The 23,163-nt window shown below is 42.4% G+C and overlaps 1 protein-coding gene across 2 annotated transcripts in view; it reads right to left on the reverse strand.

Moving 5' to 3' along the window:
• LOC148035436 (3'-5'-exoribonuclease family protein) overlaps positions 1-20,908 on the reverse strand; it is a 33,261-nt gene extending 12,353 nt beyond the window's left edge. The window contains exons 1-4 of one of the 2 annotated variants that reach the window (XM_087677393.1): positions 20,627-20,908; positions 20,166-20,215; positions 19,989-20,058; positions 19,796-19,877 (exon numbers count right to left, since the gene is read on the reverse strand). In XM_087677393.1, coding sequence (XP_087533519.1) covers positions 19,796-19,877; positions 19,989-20,058; positions 20,166-20,215; positions 20,627-20,765 — 341 coding nt within the window. In that variant the 5' untranslated portion in view covers positions 20,766-20,908. Of the gene's footprint in view, positions 1-19,795; positions 19,902-19,988; positions 20,059-20,165; positions 20,216-20,626 lie in introns of both variants that reach the window. The other variant, XM_087677392.1, reaches the window with a different exon arrangement.
• Between the last annotated feature and the right edge of the window lie 2,255 nt (positions 20,909-23,163).

A 23,163-nucleotide genomic window follows, 5' to 3' on the forward strand; every position in this document is an offset into this window, starting at 1 on the left:
GCAGAAATTTAAGGTTTACAATAGAGATCTCTCTGCTATCCGCCAAATTTGGCTGAGATCTGCTCAAAATGGCTGAGAAATGCTGAGATCTCCTAAGAATGGGTTGGAGAAGGTGAGAGAAAGCAAAGATAAGAGAGAAATCTAATTTTCTTCGCGAGAAAATCCTAAATTCTGCCTATTGTCTTCTCCAATCTACATTTAATGCAATCACCTACTCCCAAGCAAGTCCAAAATGTTGTCACCTGATCAACAATGCTATTGCTAGCCCCTGGAAGGTAACTCCCTGCTATCCCCTGCCTGTTAAGGCTCCAAGATGGCTATCTTCTACAGCAAATTGTTGTTCTTTGATCAGAACATGAACCAGCAACTCTCTCTCTCTCTCTCTCTCTCTCTCTCTCTCTCTCAAGCTGTAAACTAACTCAATGACTGAGAACCAATCCCCAAAACGTCTTCTCAATTTGCATGGACATTTCTGCCAAGTGGCAACCTTCTAAACCAATTTTTTTGCATTATCCCACCATTTATTTAATTTTCAAAATTAAATACTCCTAAAAATTAGTTCCAACCCTTCTAACCTTGCCCAAAATTAAATGAGCCCATCCATAATTAAATTGGCTAGGCCATTTGCAACCTAGAGTGGTCCTGACCCTTATAACTGTCCTAGAGTCAAAACTAACACCAACTAATCCCCAAAGCCCAAGTGGCATACCTTATCACAACTTTTGCCTTTGACACCCACTACATCCTCGGGATCCTTGGCCTATTACTATGAAATAACTGCAATATGTATCACATGTGCTAACCAACCTTACACATTTGATTAATAACCTAATCAAATGTTATCACCAAGATTAAAGCATCTCAAAATTTCACGTCTCTGTGATACATAGGCTCCAACTATATCACCAAAAGAAATAGGCAGCAACCCTTCAAACACATCTTTTGCAAACTGTTATGTGTCATAACCAACAAGAGATAATTCTGATTTTTCATCAAAAACCACATCTCTACTGACAAAAACTTTCTTGGAAACAGGATCATACAATCTATATCCTTTGCTTTCACTAATGTACGCCACAAATATACATTTGACAATCTTACTATCCAATTTTTTCTCAATGCTTTGGAAATATGAGCAATGCAAAACACCAAAAGGTACAAAAGTGACTAACTGAAGGTTTACAATTGTTCCAAACCTCAAAAGACATTATATTCTTCAATGCTTTAGTAGGACACCTATTCAAAACGTGACAAGCACACATAATTGCTTCCATCCAAAATACGTGTGGCAATTTCTTAGCCTTCAATATACATCTGGCCATCGCCATGAGTGACCAATTCTTCCTTTCGACAATACCATTTTATTGTGGAGTATATGCAGTAGTAAATTGATGTGTAATGCCTTTTTACTTCAAAAAAGTATTCAGCAAGGAATATATATATTCCCCCCCTCGATCCAATCGAAAAGTCTTAATCTGACAATCAGATTCATTTTCCACAAGTACGGTAAAAGCCAAAAATACATCATACACTTCTAACTTTTTAACCAATAAATAAATCCAATAAAAACATGTAAAGTCGTCAATGAAGGTGACGAAGTAATAACATCCACCTAATGACTTTGTCTGCATGGTTCCACATACATCTGAATGCATGATCTGCAACCTGGCCGTAACTCTAAAACCAACATCACAAGGAAAAGAAAACCGATGCATTTTTTCCAAAATGAATCCCTCACAAATGTGCTCAAGTGGTCTCTCCAAGAGAGGTAAGCCTTCCAACATTTAAGTATGTTGCATAATAAATGTGCTCAAGAGGTCTCTCCAAGAGAGGTAAGCCTTCCAACATTTGAGTATGCTGCATAAGCATCAAACTCCCATAATTCAAATGCCTCATATGAGCATGCCATAACTTTACCTGTAACATAATAGGAGTAAAAATAGATACTAAATAAGCTAACTGATCAACTGAGTGAGCATTTAACTCATAAAGTCCATAACATAATGTGCCAATGAGTACCAAAGTCAAGAATTCCTTATCCCTGACTATGCTTTTATTATCATCATCAAAAGTGACTTGCATTCCACATTTTGCTAAGAAGAAATGGCATATAAAGCATCCTACGAACAGAGAGTAGAGCCATCAATGGCTTTCAAAACAATCTCTCCAATATATCTAATAGGATAAGATGTATTATTGACACATTGCACTGATCTATCAACAGAAGCTGCAACAACAAAAGTAAGCAAATCCCTATGAAATATAATGTGCTTAGAAGTACCACTATCAAAAAACAAAGTGTTAGCATCCTTTGTAGAGATGAATAGTCTATCTACCCAAATCATAACTCCAAGTATAAAAACAATAGTGACAGTCAATGACGAATGACGTGGACTTTGTAGCAATAGCAATAGAAGGTGCATCTAAAACCGACATCCCAAACTCCTTTTTCTCCTTGGCAATGTGTTTCTTGCATTTTGTGATATAATGACCTAGCTTTTTACAGTAGTGGCACTTGCTCTTCTTGGCTTGTGTGTCCCCCTGCTTCTTGTTGTTCTGTGAAGTTTCAAAACTTCCAGAACTCTGCGGAGCATTCTTAGGCTGATTATCCTTCCCCTTTTGTTTTGCCTTAAAAGCTTGATTAGAAGCTACAACATCCACTCCACTATTCTTCCTTGTTTGTTCTTCTTGCAACAATAAGCTACTGAAGAAAAGTAAGTGGCTGCATAGAAACCCGCATTGTAAGATTCAATGCCGCATGAATGGCCAAATAAGAAGGTAACAAAGAGTTCAAAGTCGTAGAAATCATCTGAGCATCAAAATAATACTCATCTACATTTGTCAACTACTTGCATAAGTATTGAATTTTATTAAGGTGATCTTGCATAGCATCACCTTCTTCCATCTTTACATTTTCAAGCTCTTTCTTCAAAAAAGAAATGCAAGTATCATTTCTTCCAACAAACATATGCTCAAGTATAAGCCATGCTACTCGTGAAGTAGCAGCAGAACGGATATGCAAGATTATCGACTGTTGAACTACCAATGCCATAAGTGACAATGCTTGGGCATCCCTAATGTCCCAAGCCTTTTGTGCAGTTGTTCTTTGGGGTGGTGGCTGAGCAGCAACTTGTCCATGTCCTGCTCCTCGTTGAGAGGTTGCAATTGCACCCTCTTGCCTTTGGCCATGACCTCCTTGTGGAGAAGTTGCAAGAGCCAAATTACCACAACGTACTTCTTCCCCACTAACATAGTCCCAAAGATTTTTTGCAACAAGCACATTCTTCATCATGAAGGACCACAAAGAATAGTTGCTGCCATCCAATCTATCCTCTTTTGATACATAAGTGAAAACCTCACTCTATCCTTGAGCTGCCATGATAGATGTCACTCAATCAAATGCACAAGAGCAATAACAAAAGCTAGCTGACCTAGAAATCTTCAAATTTCCAGAAATTACAACAAATGTCAAACTCTAATCAACTAAATCATGTCACATTTGACCACTACTGCCTCAGTGTGCTGAAATTTTTCAAAATTCAGCAAACATCCAATGTGTGTAACTTTAGTCAATTTCAGACTAAAACCACAATGCATGTGCCAATGTCTACCAAAGATACAAAAGCCCCAAATTTGCTGACCCAAATGCCTACAAATTTCTGCAATTTGTGCACTGAAGCACTTGCTGGAGCAAAATTTGACCTGTCCTTGCAAAAGCCCTTTGCTTTGGCTTTGAAATTCTGAATAAAATAATGAAATATACCTGTGGCAGCTGCTGACATGGCAGTCTAGGACTGTTCTGCAGATTAGGGTTTTCAACAATGACTGCATGGCTGAAAATGTGCTGACATGGCAGTTGGCTTTAGGCTGAACAAGCTACACAGGAACTTGGGTGACGGGAGCAGGGCTGAGCTGGCATAGAGCTGTCAGAGCAGCTAGCAACGTCAAAAACAAGGTGGCATTGCTAGTGTGGCATAGGGCAGGTGACGAACTGAGTAAACGGGAGCAGGCAGAAGCTGCCAGCTGTTTCTCAGCTGATAGAACTGTGCAGGCTGAAGCTGGCGGCAAATTCATAGGTCACGAGGCAAGTGACCGGACTACTCTGATACCATTTGTTGAAGTCAAAGAACAGCAGTACAACTTCAGAGTGAACACGACAGTAGAGAGAGAGTGTGTGGTCGCAACCCGACACTTGATAGATTGAAAAGTTAGATACAAAGTACAAACTACAACCCTTAGACTTTAGGGTTGTGTGACTTAAAGTGCATTCACACACAAATGTGTGTACTGTGCGTAAAGTGACCAAAATATGTAACATAAATACACATATGAAAAATAATGTAACTGTGTAAAAAAACCTCTCTTATGGAGAGTAAAAAGTGCCCCAATGTCCTACGTGTAGATCACTAACACTAGTATGTGAGTGTAGGCATAAGTAAAACTCAACAAGCAGACCAGCTTGATGGTTCAAACTACTCACTTTGGTCATGTAAGGTAGAGTGTATCCTTGATACCCTCGATCTTTGGGAGTTTGTTACCCGCCCTATTCCTCGTCGAGTCGAGGATCTCACACTTAGATCATCGATGGACCATGCAACCTTGTGGAATCTGCTGAACTCTAAAGCACAATCTTTCCTCTTTATGAGCTTACAAGATTCTATCCTAGTACATATGTGCAAATTGCGAAAAGCAACAGAAGTGCGGACAAAGCTTGCTTTTTTGTACCATCAAAAGACATTTTCCCACCGGATTACTCTCAAGAAGAAATTACGGATGCTCGCTAATTATTCTCCTTCCATGAAGGATCATATGAACAAGTTGGAAGATACAAGGGATGAGCTTGCATCCCTTGGCAAGATGATCTCTTCAGAGGATATAGCCTTGATTCTTTTGACTGAACTGATCTCCTCGGTTTGATGTCTTCCACACCAACCTTCTTATATCGAGGACCTGTGAGAATATGCTATGGGAGAACCTTGCCTTGCTTGTTTTGAAGCATGACGAGCATGCCAAAGAGATTGCTAGTGGATCCACTGTTCAGAAACCCTTCACCCGCAATTTGTGTTTTTGCATTTCTACGTTTTGCGTTTAGGGTTTGCGGCCCCAAAAAGGAGTGCCATCCTAGACTGACTATGCCTATTTATAAGCCACTCTCTCATTCATTCCTTACAACTGATTCATTTGGTATGTCACCTCTTCTCTCCAACCTCTCCACTACCCTCACACCCCTTCAAGAGAACATCGCGGTTCATGGTTCGTGACTGTCTTCATCATCTTCCTTATGCTACGGCACCCTTGTTCCCTTATATCACATTCACTCCATGATTCAGAACTTCATCATTCCATTCATCAAAGTTTCTTCTCTCTTCTCTTCTCCTCTCCATGTTTGCCGAGTTCATTCCGTGTTCCTCCTCGCAAACCCTACTGTCTCGTGGTACGTCATCTTTTAACATGGTATCAAAGTTGGATCTGCTTAAACAACGGCAAAGATCCTCCACTCCAGTGAAGGCAAAGACCGGTGGCGGGTTCAGCATCCACTTCTCTTCTTCTTCGGCTGCATCAAAATCTCGTTTTTGCAGGTTTTAGGTGTTTTCAGCTTGCTGCCCACACCCCTTTCGCGGAGGACATCACAGTCTCAGCTGTCCCTTGCTGTCATCTACAGTCTGGCACCTGTTTCCAGCCTTCCACCCGCAGTTTGCAGTTTTTGCAGATTTCAAGTATTTCAGCTTGCTGCCCACACCCCGGACGTGGAGGACATCATGGTCCAAGCTGGCCATTGCTGTCTAGAATAGTCTGGCGCCTATTTCTGGCCTATCACACACTGTTCGGAGCTGATTTCAGCATATTGACTGCTGCTGCTATTTTTTCCTGCGTTTTTAGTCTTTCTCTCTCCTACAGACTGTCTTCCCTGTGTTTTTAGTATTTCTCTCTCCTGCAGGCTGTCCTGCCTATGTTTTTAGTCTCTCTCTCTCCTCACTTGCGTTTTTTTACTAGTTAAAACCTCTTACTGTTGGTCGCATCCTCCTCCCACTGGCAGCTCACTTCCAGCCCTTCCACTACCCTCCCACCCCTTGAGGCGGACATTGCGGTTCGTGCTTCACACTACCCTCACACCCCTTGAGGCGGACATTGCGATTCGTGGTTCATGGTGGCTGACCTCTTCCTTCTTCAACAAGGCACACTAGTATCCATGGCTTCTTTACCAACAGATGTCCAAACTACTAGGTGCTCCTACTATGGCATCACTAGACACACCACCGATGCTTGTCGACTTCAACCTTTGCTCCCCACCCCTCCGGAGTATATGTGTCTTCCACCAGGCACTCCTTGTGCAACCTCTCCTTTCTGGGCCACAAAGATCGTTCTGCATCGGCTATTAGCATACTATGCTCAAGGCAATAAGACGCATCCGATGTGCACTAAGACCTCTCGAGCACATGAAGGATCGATTGGCGCTATGACCTCTTGGAGATTGTCGCAATGCCAGCGGCAGTCTTCTCCCACTTATTCTCAAGTACAGTGGCTTCCACGACCTACGGATCTGCAATCCGCTCCATCGAGAGACAGTGATTGTTTGCTACCGTCTTCTCGTCAGTCTGCTCCTTCGAGAGAGAATGGCTGCTCGACTCCTTCCTCTCCTTCGGCTACCCAATCTGCTCCACTAAGAGACAGCAACTGTTGCCCACCTCTTGCTCATTCTGAGCCCCACCCTTCCCCACCCTCGACTACTTAGGTTCAAGAGGCTACCTCTGGGAGCTCTTCGACACCCCAAATACCTTTTTCAGCACGACCGGCAACACTTCCTTCGTCATCAGATATTTCGGAGTCCGTGATCCATGAGTTTTTGGGTTCCGTCTACTTTAGAAGGGGATTCAAAGAGGGATGTTATTTCTTCGCTCTCAGAGAGCGCATCTACTTCTTCTTCGACTTTAGCGGTGGCCCCTCCACCTCCCACCTCAAAGGAAAAACCTACTCCACATGAAGTTCTTCACCCATCCTCTACTTTCTTGGGGTAGCTATCTTTGACCAGTCATCTCTTGTATTGATACCCAGGATCTTCAGGTACCACCTAGATTGGGACCTATGAGGTTCAACCACGACTTGGTAACAAAGCCTTCGTATTCCTTCCAATATGGATACGCGGAGCTAGTGGCTTCTCTCCCGAGGTTGTGTTTTGGGTTCTCCACTTCACTCTGTCTACTGGTCTTTACTGCAAGTTCCCTTTCCGGTGAAAATCTTGGATCTTAGGGATCCTCTACATCTTCTTCCTCCTCTTCTCTTCTTGCCTTGGTCACTTGGTTAGCATGGAGCCACCTCCCGAGATCGAATACGGGCATATCCTTATGGTTCTCGGCACCACACAAAGTCCGACATTCCTCCTATGCATTGCATGTTTTCATCATCTTTGTACTAGGGCGCTTGGGCAAGTGAACAATTTTCCCACGAGGGACATTCTCCAAGTGACACCTGCTGCATGAGCATTCTTCAGCATGTAGCATTGCATCTCCACCTCACTCTTCTCTCGTTCCCCTTTTTGGGCTTGAGAGGAGGTGTTGAGAAACCCTTCACCCGCAGTTTGCGTTTTTGTGTTTCTACGTTTTGCGTTTAGGGTTTGCAGCCCCAAAAAGGACCGCCATCCTAGACTGACTATGCCTATTTATAGGCCACTCTCTCACTTATTCCTTACGACTAATTCATTCAGTCTGTCACCTCTTCTCTCCAACCTCTCTACTATCCTCACACCCCTTCAGGAGGACATTGCGGTTCATGGTTCGTAGCTGTCTTCATCATCTTCCTTGTGCTACGGCACCCTTGTTGCCTTGTATCACATTCACTCCATGATTCAAAACTTCATCATTCCATTGATTAGAGTTTCTTCTCTCTTCTCTTCTCCTCTCCATGTTTGCCGAGTTCACTCCGTGTTTCTCCCCGCAAACCCTATTGTCTCGCTGGTACATCATCTTTTGACATCCACTTCCACCAAAGTCTTTATTACAAGTTCGAGAGGGAAAAAAAAAGAAGAAAGGGAAGTCAAAGGCTCAAAGACAAGAGAGCTCTTCTCACTTTGACTCCGGCTCAGAAAAGCCTTAATGCCCATAGTGTGGAAAGGGAACACATCCAAAGGAGAAATGTTGGAAGTACCCTCACCTTTGTCCGAGAGAGAAGAATGGAGCTAAAACATCCGAGCCTTCTACCTCTACTCCAAGGGTTACCCATGAGTCAGTGTTCCTTCACATTGTTAAGTTGAAGGAGCTTTCTTCAGTTGTAGTCTTGTCTTCTAAGAGGCCTTGGCTTGCTGATAGTGGAGCTTCTAGTCATATGACTCCATGAGGTGATTTGTTGCAAGATCTACACCCTTCTAGGGTTAAGTCACTATTGGTGACATTGTATCGGTGCCTATTAGTGGTGTTGGCACTTTGCCTTTGTTTCCCAACCACGCGTCGAGCTCCCTTTTACAAGCCCTTTATGTTTCGGACTTGGGCTTTCCATTCCTCTCAATTTATGACCTTACTAGGCTTGGTATCTAGGTTGTCATCACTGAGCAAGCTATTTGTATTAAAGATTCTTCTACAGGAGCTATTATTGTGACAAGTTGGCAAGAGAGCAAGCTTTACAAGCCCCATTTCCCTTCTCTTATGCAGGGAACTTTGAGGCAATTGTCCATTGCTACACCCATTCCCGCTTGTATACCATCTATTCCATGGGTTTCTTCCCATTCCCCACCCTCTGCTTTGGTCCCTCAGTACCCCCATCCCTTTCAAAGAGGAACGATCTCGATAATGCGGCTATGGATTTCCTAGCCCTAAGTGTTTTAGAGGGGGATTCCAAACACCCCAAGATTCGTTTCTACCTTGGCCTTCCACCAAATCCAAGATCTAAGAGGGAGTGTTAGCAATCATGCCTGTCATCTCTTGCCTGTGAGCCTCAATCTGAGTCAAACGAGGACTTTAGGAGCTCTGATCTATTTGTCACTTGTTTTGACAAAGAAGGTAGCTCATTCTAGAGCAGCCTGTTTATTGCCTTTCAATGCATTTTCTCCTCCAGTTGGGATTTTGTGTGCATTTCCAAAGCAATTTTTACATATATCAATCTATCTCTCCTGCCGAACATTGTCCACATTTGTCAGGATTTTTCTATGCCCATCTAGCATTTTTACTAGTGTTAAATGCTGGTCAGGCATATTTGAGGCCCAAATATCAGGTCAGCTAGATTTAGGAGTGTTTGGTGCACACAAACAGCAAATAAGTCTCCATTCGCAAGCCCCTAATGCTGCTTTGACACCATGTTAGAGTGCAGCAATGCCAAATCGTATGCATGGTTTGATCGTGATTGCTAAACATGGAAAAACAAGAGAAAGAAATAAAGAAATATTAACATCTTTTGAGGCCAAAATCAGCTAATGAGACAAAACCATGTACAATTATGATGGTCACTAGACATCAAGGTGTGATGTACTAAAAGATAATCAATGATATATTGTGCAAAGAAGAAACAAGAGAAAGAAATAAAGAAATATTAACATCTTTCGAGGCCAAAATCAGCCAATGAGACAAAACCATGTACAATGATGATGGTCACTAGACATCAAGCCTCAAGGTGTGATGTACTAAAAGATAATCAATGATATATTGTGCAAAGAAGCTAAGTTGGTGTACAAGACAAGACAATGCCCATGTAGGGATACAACAAGAGGATGAAGTAGTACATGTCTGGCTGTGTGGCTAAATATGAGAATGATACATTGATAACTAGCTCCACCCGGTCAAGATTGGTGGGTAGAGAGAGAGAGAGAGAGAACGCTGAGAAGATGAATGCTGAACAGTGAATAAATTGAGGGCAGAAATGTACAACAGGCTGTGCACGTATGCGATCAACCAGAGACCTCACACCGTCGGTACAAAAACCACAAAACTGTGATAGATTGTGACCAGCAGCAGTGTGTCTATGAATAGGCAAAAACGAGGGGAGAGAAAAATGGCACTTGGCCAGCAGGCTGGTCCGACTGCTGCCTGTGAGGTCTGCCCGACCTGCCTACTGCCCTGCGCTGGGTCCTGTCCACCGCCCTGCCTGTGCTGCCCGGATGGGGCTGGAACCTGCCCGCACTGCTCTGCCTGCCTGCCCCACCTGCCCTGCCCATCCAGGAGGTGACTGCTAACAATGTCAAGTAATGGATGTACCTGCCCGTGTCTAGAAGCCTCCACAACTCACGCAATGCCCAAAGAGCCAAAGGTAAATCATGTCCCGATGACAGCTGCAAGACAAAAGAAATGATAGTGATGGAGTAAGAAAGCTGGTACTGGGTGATAAAGGGCATGGACCATGATTGACTTTTATAGGAGCTTTTTAGCTTTTTGTTCTACTACGTAAATGTCATAAAATGCTCTTTTGTAAAAAAAATAAATCTTTTTGGGGCGATCCTTGAGAGTTTCATGATAATTTGAGATTAATTCTTCATGTAGCATTTAGGCATATAACACTGTCAATTCCAATTAATGTTTAGGTACTAAGTTGTGTCACTACATTTAGAGGTAATACTAGAGTTAGTTGACTCCAGTTGAGTTAGGGATTAGGTCTACCTCAGACCTAAGTTGTATGTTCATTCTATCACTTTGCAGTTCAGCAAGTACACTCCATTTTCAGCTCACACAGACTACTGTTCACTCTTTTATTTCTCTCCCCTCCATAGCAGGCTGTTTTCCACACTTGGTATCAAAGCCATGCGAGATCCTATCATGGCCTCGAGCCACCTCACCGCCGGCGACTCCATGAAGGAAGAAGAACAAGCTGCTGAACTCAGCCAGCTTGAAGCTGCCATTGAAGCTGACACAAAAGGAGGAGGAGCTGCCACAGCACCACCAGTAGCTGCCACCCTGCTGCCACAACCCAATCCTACCCTGTGCGCTGCTCCAGCTTCAACTGCTGCCTCCACCAATCAGCCCAGCAGCCACCACCCTGAAGATGCCTCCTAACTGCCCAGCTCTGTCCACTGCTTCTGCAGTGGCTTCTCTTGCTGCTCCTCCAGCTGTTGCTGCTGCCATTGCCGCCAGTCGCCACCCAGCACTCAGCCGCAGCCTGCCACTTCAGCCAGTACCGCACAGCACTTAGCCACCGCTTGCCACTGCAACCAGTGCCGCCACTGTCCTGAACAGCGCCTCCCAGCCTTCCAACAACCATCAACACTCCAAAGGTCATCGGCATGCTTCCCAAGGTGGTGAAGACACCTAAAATTTGGGGCAATTGCCTGTTTGGCGCTCCTGTGTGCAAAATCTCCCTTGAAATTCCCAACATTGTGCAATTTCTTCCACATTGGTGCAAGAATTTTGGGGCTTTTCTGATTTTTGGGGCTGGTAAACATCCTGAGGTGCATCAAAGTTGCCGGTTACTATCTGCACACATCCCAATGAAACATTTCATAAAATTTTAGGCTATAAATTTTAAAATTTCTTCAATTTCTTGAAATTTCTTTGGAGAAATTTGGGGCTTTCGCTTGACACGCATCCGAAGACAGGAAACAGGTGCTGCAGCAGCATTATCTTGCTGCTTGTGTCAAATTTGGCTGAGAAATTTGTAAAATTTTGTGAAATTGCAATGAAATTTGGGAGTTTCCAGCATTAAGTTGCTGAAATTTGTACTTGGCATGCATTTCAAGGAAAGTACACCTCTACAGCACTGAATTGCTGTAAATTGCAAATCGGGTACCAATTTGTGCAATATGGGGACGCTTTTCGAGGAGTTTGACAGTTTTGTACTTGTATTAAGATCCCATGTTAGGATTTTGGTCCTCAACCTAGAAGTATTTGGCTGCTGAATTTGTGCATTTATTTGCATCAATGCCAAATCAAGACACCAAAGATCACACCAACATTTTTTGAGTCCTCACTCAAGAGGATAAGTTGGATGGCACCAACTACCCCTTGTGGAGTTTTATGGTGCAAAATCTACTTGTTGCAAATGCAAGAAGAGTTGGATTATATTGCCACCAACAATACTTGAGATCTTGTTGAGTTGCCACCTAGCACGAAAGCCATTGGTACCAAATGGGTTTTCAAACTTAAGTGCAAGGCTGATGGTACTATGGATAGGTACAAAGCACATTTGGTAGAAAAAGGGTATGCATAGAAGAAAGGCATAGATTATGAGGAGACATTTGCTCCTACATCCCATATGAGTACAGCTAGGTATGTCATTGCTAAGGCTGCAAATTATGGTTGGAAAGTATATCAGTTGGACATCATGACAGCATTCTTGAATGGTGACCTACATTAGGATGTTTATGTGTCATGACTTAGAATCTTCAAGGTTCGTGGAAAAAGGAAAAGATTCCATGCTTTACAAATTGTGTAAAGCTCTTTATGGTTTAAAACAAGCTCCTTGTGCATGGTACTCTATGATTGATGCTTATTTGGCCAGCATTGGCTTTACAAATAGTCCAATTGCTCCCACTTTCTACATTAAGAACGAAGGGGAGGACTTGCTAGTAATCATTCTATATATAGATGATATGCTACTCACCCAACCAAAAGAGCACAAAATTGTAGATTCCAAGGATGAATTGAAACATGCTTTTGCTATGTCAAATATGAGCTGCTTATACTACTATTTGGGGATCGAATTCACCCAAAATCAGCATGCCATCATCGTGTCACAATTGCTATATGTGGATAAGCTTTTACATATGTTTAATATGTAAAATTGCAATCCTATGTGTGTTGAGAAACCCTTCACCCGCAGTATGAGTTTTTGCGGTTCTACGTTTTGCGTTTAGGGTTTGTGTTTAGGGTTTGCAGCCCCAAAAAGAAGCCCCATCCTAGACTGATTGTTCCTATTTATAGGCCACTCTCTCATTCATTCCTCACGGCTGATTCATTCAGTCCGTCACCTCTTCTCTCCAGCCTCTCCACTACCCTCACACCCCTTCAGGAGGACATTGCAGTTCATGGTTCGTGGCTATCTTCATCATCTTCCTTGTGCTACGGCACCCTTGGTCCCTTGTATCACATTCACTTCATGATTCGGAACTTCATCGTTCCATTCATCAGAGTTTATTCTCTCTTCTCTTCTCTTCTCCATGTTTACTGAGTTCACTCCGTGTTCCTCCCTGCAAACCCTACTGTCTCACTGATTTGTCACCTTTTGACATGGTATCAGAGTTGGATCTGCTCAAACAACGGCAAAGATCCTCCACTCTAGTGAAGGCAAAGACCAGTGGTGGGTTCGGCATCCACTTCTCTTCTTCTTCCGCTACATCAAAATCTCACTTTTGCAGGTTTCAGTTGTTTTCAGCTTGCTGCCCACACCCCTTTCGCAGAGGACATCGCAGTCTTAGCTGTCCCTTGCTGTTATCTACAGTCTGGCACTTGTTTTCAGCCTTCCACCTGCAGTTTGCAACTGTTTACAGCCGAACGACTGTTGCTGATCACTCTCCATTCAGAAAACAATCTCGTTTTTGCAGATTTCAGGTATTTCAGCTTGCTGCCCACACCCCAAACGCAAAGGACATCGCAGGTCCAAGCTGGCCATTGCTGTCTACAACAGTCTGACACTTGTTTCCAACCTATCACACACTGTTTGGAGCTGATTTCAGCATATTGACTGCTGCTGCTGGTTTTTTCCTGCGTTTTTTGTCTTTCTCTCTCCTGCAGGCTGTTCTACCTGCGTTTTTAGTCTTTCTCTCACCTGCTGCCTACGTTTTTAGTCTTTCTCTCTCCTGCAAGCTGTCCTGCCTGCGTTTTTAGTATTTCTCTCTCCTCGCTCTTCTCTTGTTCCCCTTTTTGGGCCTAAGAGGGGGTGTTGAGAAACCCTTCACTCGCAGTTTGCGTTTTTGCATTTCTGCGTTTCACGTTTAGGGTTTGCAGCCCCAAAAAGGGGCGCCATCCTAGACTGATTGTGCCTATTTATAGGCCACTCTCTCATTCATTCCTCACGGCTGATTCATTCAGTCCGACACCTCCTCTCCAGCCTCTCCACTACCCTCACACCCCTTCAGGAGGACATTGCGGTTCGTGGTTCGTGGCTGCCTTCATCATCTTCCTTGTGCTACGGCACCCTTGGTCCCTTGTATCACATTCACTCCATGATTCGGAACTTCATCATTCCATTCATCAGAGTTTCTTCTCTCCTCTTCTCTTCTCCATGTTTGCTGAGTTCACTCCTTGTTCCTCCCCGCAAACCCTACTGTCTCGATGGTTCATCATCTTTTGACAATGTGCACTCCTATGGAGCTAGGGCTAAAGTTGTCCATATATGATGGTGAAGAGATGTTTGATGTTGCAATTTACCACCATGCTATTCGTTGTCTTATCTACCTTTGCAACACGCATCCTGACATACAGTTTGCAATATCCCAAGTAAGCAGGTTTATGCATAGCCCACATACAGTACATAGGCAAGCTATTAAGCAAATCTTCAGATATTTGCAATGTACATTAATAGTGGACATTGTTTCTTTATGGGCCACTCAGGCATTTCGTGGCTAAGAGACAACCTACAAAGGCTACCTCGCCTTGTCAAGCCAAGTACAGGGCAACCTTCATAGGAACAATGGAATGTGTTTGGCTACGTAGATTGTTGGCTAATCTACAAATTTTCATTGAAGGGTTCTAGAATCTACACCCATTCTTTCTCACAATCAAAGTGTTATTGCAATGGTACATAATCTTGTGTTTCATGCCCGCACCATTACATCAAAGAGAGATGCTATGCAAGAGAGCTCAGTTTGATGTATGTTCCAAAACAAGAAAATGTTGCCAACATTTTCACCAAACCACTACCTCATGAGAAGTTTGAGGCTTTTCCAAAGTCCTTGAATTTGCTACCCTTTGGTGATTGACCTTCTTGTAGTTCCAACACATTGGCACTACCAAGGGTTGTTAGAATGTGTCAATTCTATGGGCAATGCCCAATGTTTTAGTTTTTTGGTTTGCAATGTGGACACAACCAACATAACTAGTTGTGTCACTACATTTAGAGTTAGTACTAGAGTTGGTTAGCTCTAGTTAGAGTTCAGGGTTAGGTCTACCTTAGACCTAAGTTATACTTTCATTCTATCACTTTCAGTTCAGCAACAAGTACACTCCATTTTCAGTTTATACATTGTCTACAGTTCACTCTCTCATTTCTATCTCAACTACAAATGGAGATCCAAAATGTTGGAAAGACATTCTCCTTGAAGGACAAGGTGGTGACTCTTCTATCACAATTGGCACCCCAATATGGTAGTTTCGCTTCTTGGACCACCTCCTAATTTGGACCAACAAGGCCAATCCTCAATGGCAACACCACTTGTCATATAAGACAACAAGAGCAGAAGAGAAATCTGCACTGAATCTCGAAAGAAAGCTAAATACAATGGTGGACTGATCAGTCCCTCCACATAGCCCAAAGCATCACTGAGTGCACACGATCAGGTTGGAGATGATAGCAGCACTAGAGATGGAGACAAAGTGTGCAACCTGCAGCAAATAGAAGAACATGATCAGCCCCAAAGCTCGAGGCAGCTATATATAGCCATAAATGGCTGAAACTAGCTGACCAGCTGTAAGGGGGAGCAATAAATGCAGTTGGCCTACTAAAGCTGGCTGACCAACCATAATGGCTGACGAACATGCTGACATGGCATAAACTATGGCCAACCTGAGACAAATCACTGATGTCCTAGGCTTGCTACCCATGAAAACAGCTGGAAAACCCATTACACAATATGAACATACCAACACTCGCTGAAAAAGAAATGTGGGCTAACAAAATGCCCTAGAACAATTAGAGCTCCAATGTCTACGTCAAACTCTAACAAAGCTCACAACCACAAGATGACTGACTCGCAAGATGGTAGGCTAACAATAGACCAGAAAGCTCCCAAAGTTGGCCTCCCTATTCTGGATAGAAGAGAGATGGGAGGGAGGGGTATCACAAATAATCTCCTTGATGCCCTCATCAATGGCAGAGTTCGTGGAGCCATATCAGGGAGGAGGAAAAATGTGCAATGCCTATGGAGCCACATGTAGCCAACAACCTTTGCCTCTTGGTGGAGCAAGTTGTGAAGCCAAAGGAATCGAACAATGATCCATAGTAACAAGTGATGCAAAATGGGACCGGGCCAAGGAACGAGGGATGGGAAGGAATATCAATCACTTGTAACTATATAGTCACATGCAATTGGACATGGGACGGAAACAAGCTACCTTCCCTCCAATCCTTGTAGGCCATCTCCCTAGAAGTGGGGAAACAACTGTGTTTAATGACACTTTAAATGCATAGGGAGCCCGAATCATGAATCAAAGGGCATCAACATGTTGCCCATGAGATGGCCTACAAAACCCCCTCTGTGAAATGGGCATACTAATTTGAGAAAAATGGCTGAATCCTAGAAGATAAAAAGAAATATGAGATCATGGTAGCACAAATTCATCCACCCATTTAATGGAGGGGAGTTTGTAGGCTATCTCATGGGCTATGTGTCGATGCCCTTTGATCCATGATCCCGGCTCCCTAGGCATTTAAATTGTCATTAAACATAGTTGTTGCCCCTAGTGTCCTAGCTACTAAGTGACAATAGGGTTAGGGTTTTCCTATGACAATTAAGCCGCTAGGGTTTCATTCTATCATGAAAAGACACTTTTGAGACACAAAGTGTCTTTTCATAATAAAATGAAACCCTAATAGCCTACAACAGTTCCTAGACACTAAGTGACACTAGGGTTAGGTTTTATTTTAGGGTTTCCTATGACAGTTAAGGCGACCTTTTCATAATAAAATGAAACCCCTAATGGCTTAACCGTCATAGGAAACCCTAAACCGAAAATGTTAGCTTACCGTCATAGAAAACCCTAAAATAAACCCTAACCCTTGTGTCAAATGGAACCCTAACGGCTTAACCGTCATAGGAAACCCTAATTCTGGTGTCCCTTAGTGCCTAGGACATTAGGAGCAACAAGTACGTTTAATGACAATTTAAATGCCTAGGGAGCCCGAATCATGGATCAAAGGGCATCAACGCATATAGCCCATGAGATGGCCTACAACATTTCCTCCATGAAATGGGCGGATGAATTTTTAAGCTATCATTAAATGAATTATTGCCCCTAGTGTCCTAGACACTAAGTGACTCTAGAGTTAGGGTTTATTTTAGGGTTTTCTATGACGATTAAGCCGTTAGGGTTTCATTTTATCATAAAAATACAATGTGTCTCATTAGCACAAAAGTGTGGCATTATTCAATGTGATCAACTCGAGTGTTGTACTCTCTCTCACTCATTAATACACAATCTCTCATTCATGATCGAGTATTATTGTGCATCAATTAATTCTTTCATTCTCATTCATTTTCTATTAATTAATCGCACAATTGCTCCACACCTAGGCCAACAATCCTCAAGTCCAAAAAATGGCCGTCACTTGTGACTATGGAACAATCTCTCTCTCTCTCAACAGAGCTAACTGCCAAAAAGACTATATCCAATATCCTCTATCCCTTGATGTAGTACGATGTGAAGCTACAAGCTTTGGAAGCCATTGGGCCTGAAATTAGGTGGACAAGACCTCCATAGCTCATTGCATTGGGAGGGCTTACTACCTCATGAGATCTTAGAGCCTCCTACACAGGAGCGCTTAGTGCATGTTGTATGCATTTTATTGCCTTGATCATAAAACTCTAATAGTCAATGCAGAACAAACTCTACCACCCAAGACGACGAGATGGCACAAGAGGTGCCAGAGGATAGATAATGTGCTTCAATAGGGCGAACAACAAAGGTCAATGACAATAATTCGAAGTGGAGTGACAAGACTTGCTACAGCAACACCCAATGGTCCATGGTTCCATCTCTACAAAAGCCATAGCACCAGTGTGGCAAACCTATAAAGGGAGGGCAGGAGGGAGGGAGAAGAAGATAAATGGTATCTCCCAAATAATGCAATGGAAACAATTTTGAATCTAAAAGTGTTGTCGATGTCACAACCTTTCTTCGCCTTTGCTGACAAAGAGGATCTTTAACTCTCTAAGCACCTCTAGTCTAATACCATATCAAGAGAAAATGATATGCTACAATACCATGTTAAGAAACATAGAAGAAGAATGAAAAATAATGAACATTAAATCATGCTACATGAATCATGCCGATACAATGGAGTGGAGCTCAGAGATAATTGCATTGTCCTGGCTAATCAAGTGGCGTCACCCAGAAGAGACTTGTATTCCAAAGGGAGAGAAACATTGTCCTCCAAGCAAAGTTGTAGATGACGAGGAAAAGAGCTAAGGGAAGCAAAATAATCCTCTGGGCAATGAACTGTCAAAGTATACACTAGAAGATAAAGGTCAAAATTGAAAATCAAGCGGGGGTGTTGGCAGTCACCTCCTAGATAGTTAGGCCAACATGGCAATGGAACTAGGTTCTAGCCATATCCAAGCAAGCGAACAATCCCAAACAATGCGGTCAGGGCAGCAAGTAGGAGAAGATAGCATAGGGCAGCATGCAAGTTAGGCAAACTGCACAGACAATAGTCAAACTACCTTGTGCAATCAGCTAGTACAATAGAGCTGCCACATGGCAAGTCTAGCAACTGCAACAATAGGACCAGCTTATTGGCCAACTGCTATTTTTCTCCCCCCTCCTTTTCATCTATCTATAGGCGCCCTTCTATTGATTGCATTCATGATCAATCTGTGCATTTAATTCTGCATCATTGCACTCCCACAAGGTTTTGTGAATGAACAATCTAGTGAAGAAGATTGTGTTCTTCCCTCCATGATGGGATAGAGCTAAGACATTAAATGCTGGTCTGCATACTTTTCAAGCCCAAATGCCCACAATACCTCTTATGATGAGCACAAAATAAGATATCCATGAGTAACAAATGAGCTTCATTTCTAAGCAAAGGTGTTATTGGTTTAAGTTTAGAAGATAGGATTTAAGAACTAGGGGTGAGGGTTGCACAAGAAATCTTGCACTAAAGAGAATACTTTGAGTGCACACTATAGAAACCCATTTTGACAACAAATGCAAAGGAAAAAAACGTAAAAAGGTTGCATGTCACCAAGGGAACAAACCCCATACTAGAATGGAGTGGAGGAAGGTTGAACACAAGTGGGTTGTTGAGTAAGTCCATTGAAGTTGAAGGCAAACCCTCTCTCTTAAGAAAAGCACCTCCTTTTGCTAGCTAGGCCAAACCTCGTCAATCAAGCTACTAGTTCAAACCAAGACCAACAAAACCACCTATGAGCCAATTGCTATATGACACACTACATCATTAAGGTGCAGCCAATCTATAGCAATGGCATGTTGTTAGTCCCTAGCATCATCATTGCTACCCTTCAACCATCATTACCATAAGTTGCCAAGGTCATTTCTATCAATGTCAACTTCTTTTTTGCTTATAGCACTCTTGCTCTTGTAAGTTTAATCTTCACTAACCCTTGGTTCCACAATTGGGTAATGAGTTTTATACATGCTTGTTTTCACCTTGTTCTACATGTTCATGTAGGTTACATCATATATGTACCATGAAGAGATAACGAATTGGGCACACTTTCTCAGGCAAAGCATCAAACAACCACACAAAAAAATTCCAAGCTGCAAATCAACTAATATTCTTTCCCAAACAAAAAAGATACACATTATAAATGCCTGAACAAGTTCATTTAGACTCCAAGCTAACATCTTTTCATCTACCCATATCACAATAAAAGGAAGACTCTGACCATCCTTTCAACTTCAGAAAAAGTAGAAATGCAACTCAAGCAAATAGTAGAACTGCATAAATAAGTATCAACTTGGTGATGGGCCAAAAAACTACAAACCTTGAAAGTGCATTTGTAATTTGCTCTGTGATCACTGGAGCTTCTTCAAATGGCCTGCCAGGACGGACTAAGGGAGAGCACACTGGTGGCATTTGGAAGTCCATGACTAAAATGTTGGGATGACAAAAATCAAAGTCCATTATTACATCTGTTGTTCTTGAAATAAAAACTACATGACATTACACAAATCAACCTATGCGGCCCTCGTTTGGAGAATCTGCTGGAGAGGGCATGACTTCCAACTTGATTCCTGCGAGCATGGTCTGATAAAGGAGGTTATTGATGCAACAAATACTACAAATTTAGCGACCGCAAAACTCTTTGGTTCTCAAAAGAGATTTGTTCTAAGGTTTGTGCATAATTAACTCACCGTATTTCCCAATTTGACCATGGCAGAGCCATCTGCTGTTGATAAAGGACCTGTTCACAAATAGAGAACCCCAACTTCAATATTTGCAGAAAGCCAAGGTTTAGAGTCGAAGGAAATGTAAAATTTCAAAACACACACCCCACCTTCCTCTAAACAAAAGACTTGGAACCGAGGCTTTAAGACTAATAATCTCGTGCCAGTTTAAATACGTGCAGATCAAAAGACCCTTGACGTATAGGTTTTTTCACAGATTTTGTACAGATACCCAGACTGGCCTGTAGGTTTTTGTACAGGTTCTCAAAACAAGATTTTCGTGACCAATCGTCTGTTTTGGAGTCAGATATATGTTCTCACAGGCTTCGTAAGAATGTTTTTCGTAGATGCTGGTCTCATTTAACTGTTGCACAGGCATATCCACAGAGAGAGAGAGAGAGAGAGAGAGAGAGAGAGAGAGAGAGAACCCAATGTGAGAGAGGTGGCTCGAGCTCGACCAAGAGGACGACCGTCGGGACGGACTGAATCGTTAAGGAAGTGATCCAAGAACTCCGCAGGATACAAGCGACGAAAGGCCTCGAGTTCCGTCGCGGACTTCTTCGCCATAGCCCCCCCAAATCCGCTCTTAATTCAAATTCGTAGCGATGTTCTTCTATTCTTCTACATCGGTAGCACTTCACAAAATTTTTGTCACGAGATTAGAAGCTAAGGTAGAAACTTGATTAGTCCTTTTCCTTCGAGGAGCTTGGTAAGCCGTCTCCTCTCCACCTAGATTCTCTCGATGTTTTGGTTGGAAGGAGTTAAAGTTAGGTTCTTTGGAATTCCCCTGCATGGGGATGGTAGATGTGTGAACATCCTCACCTCATTGGCAAGGATTTTCGCACATCTACCATAGCAAGGTTTACATGGTGAGATGCTCATGTCAATCGTATCTTTTTGTAGTAGAGAGATGTGTTTCATTTTGATGGTGAACTATAATGATGTAGATAAATGAATCAATATAAAAGTGATAAGCCTTGAATTGATGAATATAGTATGGCATTCTCCAAGACTTCTTTGATGAAGTTGTTCTAAGGACTTGCATGTAAGAAGGTTCTTGCATTGCCACATCTTGATAGCATGATGGGTAGACATTAGAGAGTTTAATTTGGCCTTTGTCTATTGAAAATGCATGAATGTGTGTGTTATTCTTGCCAAACCTTGAGCCAGTTGCAAATATATTGTGCCATGCCATTGATAATGAGGATAGCATACTTGACTAGATGCACTCATTGTTCCTACTGCACAGATAGCATCTATAATAGGTCCTTGCATGTGAAACAAAGCTAGCAATAGATTTCAATACCTAAAAGCCAAAAAGTTTATTGTGATAGTACTTCAAACACCATTGACAATCAAACATAAATGTGATGATTTGGTATGCTCACAATTATACTCCATGGCATTGTATCCTCTCTATTGCACTTATTAAAAAATAATGATGCACGTACAATGTGTTAGCATGCTCATTTTCTATCCAAGTTGAGGCTTGATATCAACATGAGTTTCACACACCTATTCAAGTAACATAAGCCACCTTTTTCCACAATGATGAGGATGTTGTTAATATCCACAATCCAAATCACATAACAAATAACTTCCAAGTAGACATCAAAGGAGTGCAAGCCAGGGTAAGGTCCACCATGCTTATGTTTGCCCAAGCTCTATATGCTACATCCCCACGTGCATTTCCAGCCCGTGAACACCATAACTAGGTCCTTGGAATAGGTAACTCAATGGTGTCCAAAACATTTTTTTAATAATGTCTTTTTTGTGCCTTTAGTGATATTTATTGATGGGCTTTCACACATTATAGATACCTCGATGATGCCCATGGAAACATCATCTAGTAAGCTAATTTTCATTGGTCCCTTGATTCCTATAAATTGATAATAGGCTTGATTAGGTGTGCTTGAATGTATAGTTGAATTGGTGTAAGGGTCTGAAATTATATGACATGTGTAGGGTTACTATAGATGCATATGGGCCTTTTTTTAATTTCTATGTTTTTTGAGGATATGCCTATCAAAGTGCAGATTCAAAGTATATGTGGGTGTAAAAAAGAGAATATGTGAGAAATACATATGCACATAATCTCTCTAGAAAAGTTAAGGTAATTTGGGTTGGCACACTAGTTAATTTTTTATGGTTTAGGGTTGGGTTCCAAGGACAAGCAAGGTGGATTAGGGTTAGGTCTTAAGGAAAGGATTAATGTTTTAGATTGGGATTTAGGTTAGAGATAGTTGGTATTTTGCAATTGAGGGGGTTAGGACAGGATTAAAGGTTTTGGAGTGGAGAGTTGAAAAGCAAGGATAAAGGTTTTCAAGGATGGGACATACATGCATGCACCTTGTCTTTCTAGATCAATCATTTGTGCCCTTACAATGGTGCCAAAGCCAAGACCAATCTCTCTCTCTCTCTCTCTCTCTCTCTCTCTCTCTCTCTCTCTCTCTCTCTCTCTCTCTCTCTCTCTCTCTCTCTCTCTCTCTCTCTCTCTCTCTCTCTCTCTCTCTCTCTCTCTCTCTCTCTCTCTCTCTCTCTCTCTCTCTCTCTCTCTCTCTCTCTCTCTCTCTCTCTTTGTGTCCATGAGCACGAGGGGGAGTGGCAACCATGGCAATAATGGGGCAAGGGTGTATGCTGACTTGGCATAGGTTGGGCTTATCGTTTAGCTATTTGGAGTATTGTTAGAATTAGGGATCAATCCTACCAATCAACAACACCAAAACATACCACTCCCAATGAGCTTTGCCAAAGAGAATAAATCACTAATACAAAGCATTGAATGTCTACTGCAACCAATCAAAGCATTGAATACCTGCTGCAAACCAATCAAGTGAATCTCATTTTTCACTTTTGCAACTTGATGTACTAAGGGCTCGCACACAGGCAATGCAAAGCACCCAAAAAACTTCACTTGAGTCACCTCTAGGATGACTATCCATCCCCTTCCAATGTTCACCATTCA

The sequence above is a fragment of the Lygodium microphyllum genome, chromosome 5 (genome assembly GCF_053477565.2).
Source record: "Lygodium microphyllum isolate KBCC chromosome 5, Lygodium_microphyllum_v1.1.10, whole genome shotgun sequence".
NCBI classification, from domain to species: domain Eukaryota; kingdom Viridiplantae; phylum Streptophyta; class Polypodiopsida; order Schizaeales; family Lygodiaceae; genus Lygodium; species Lygodium microphyllum.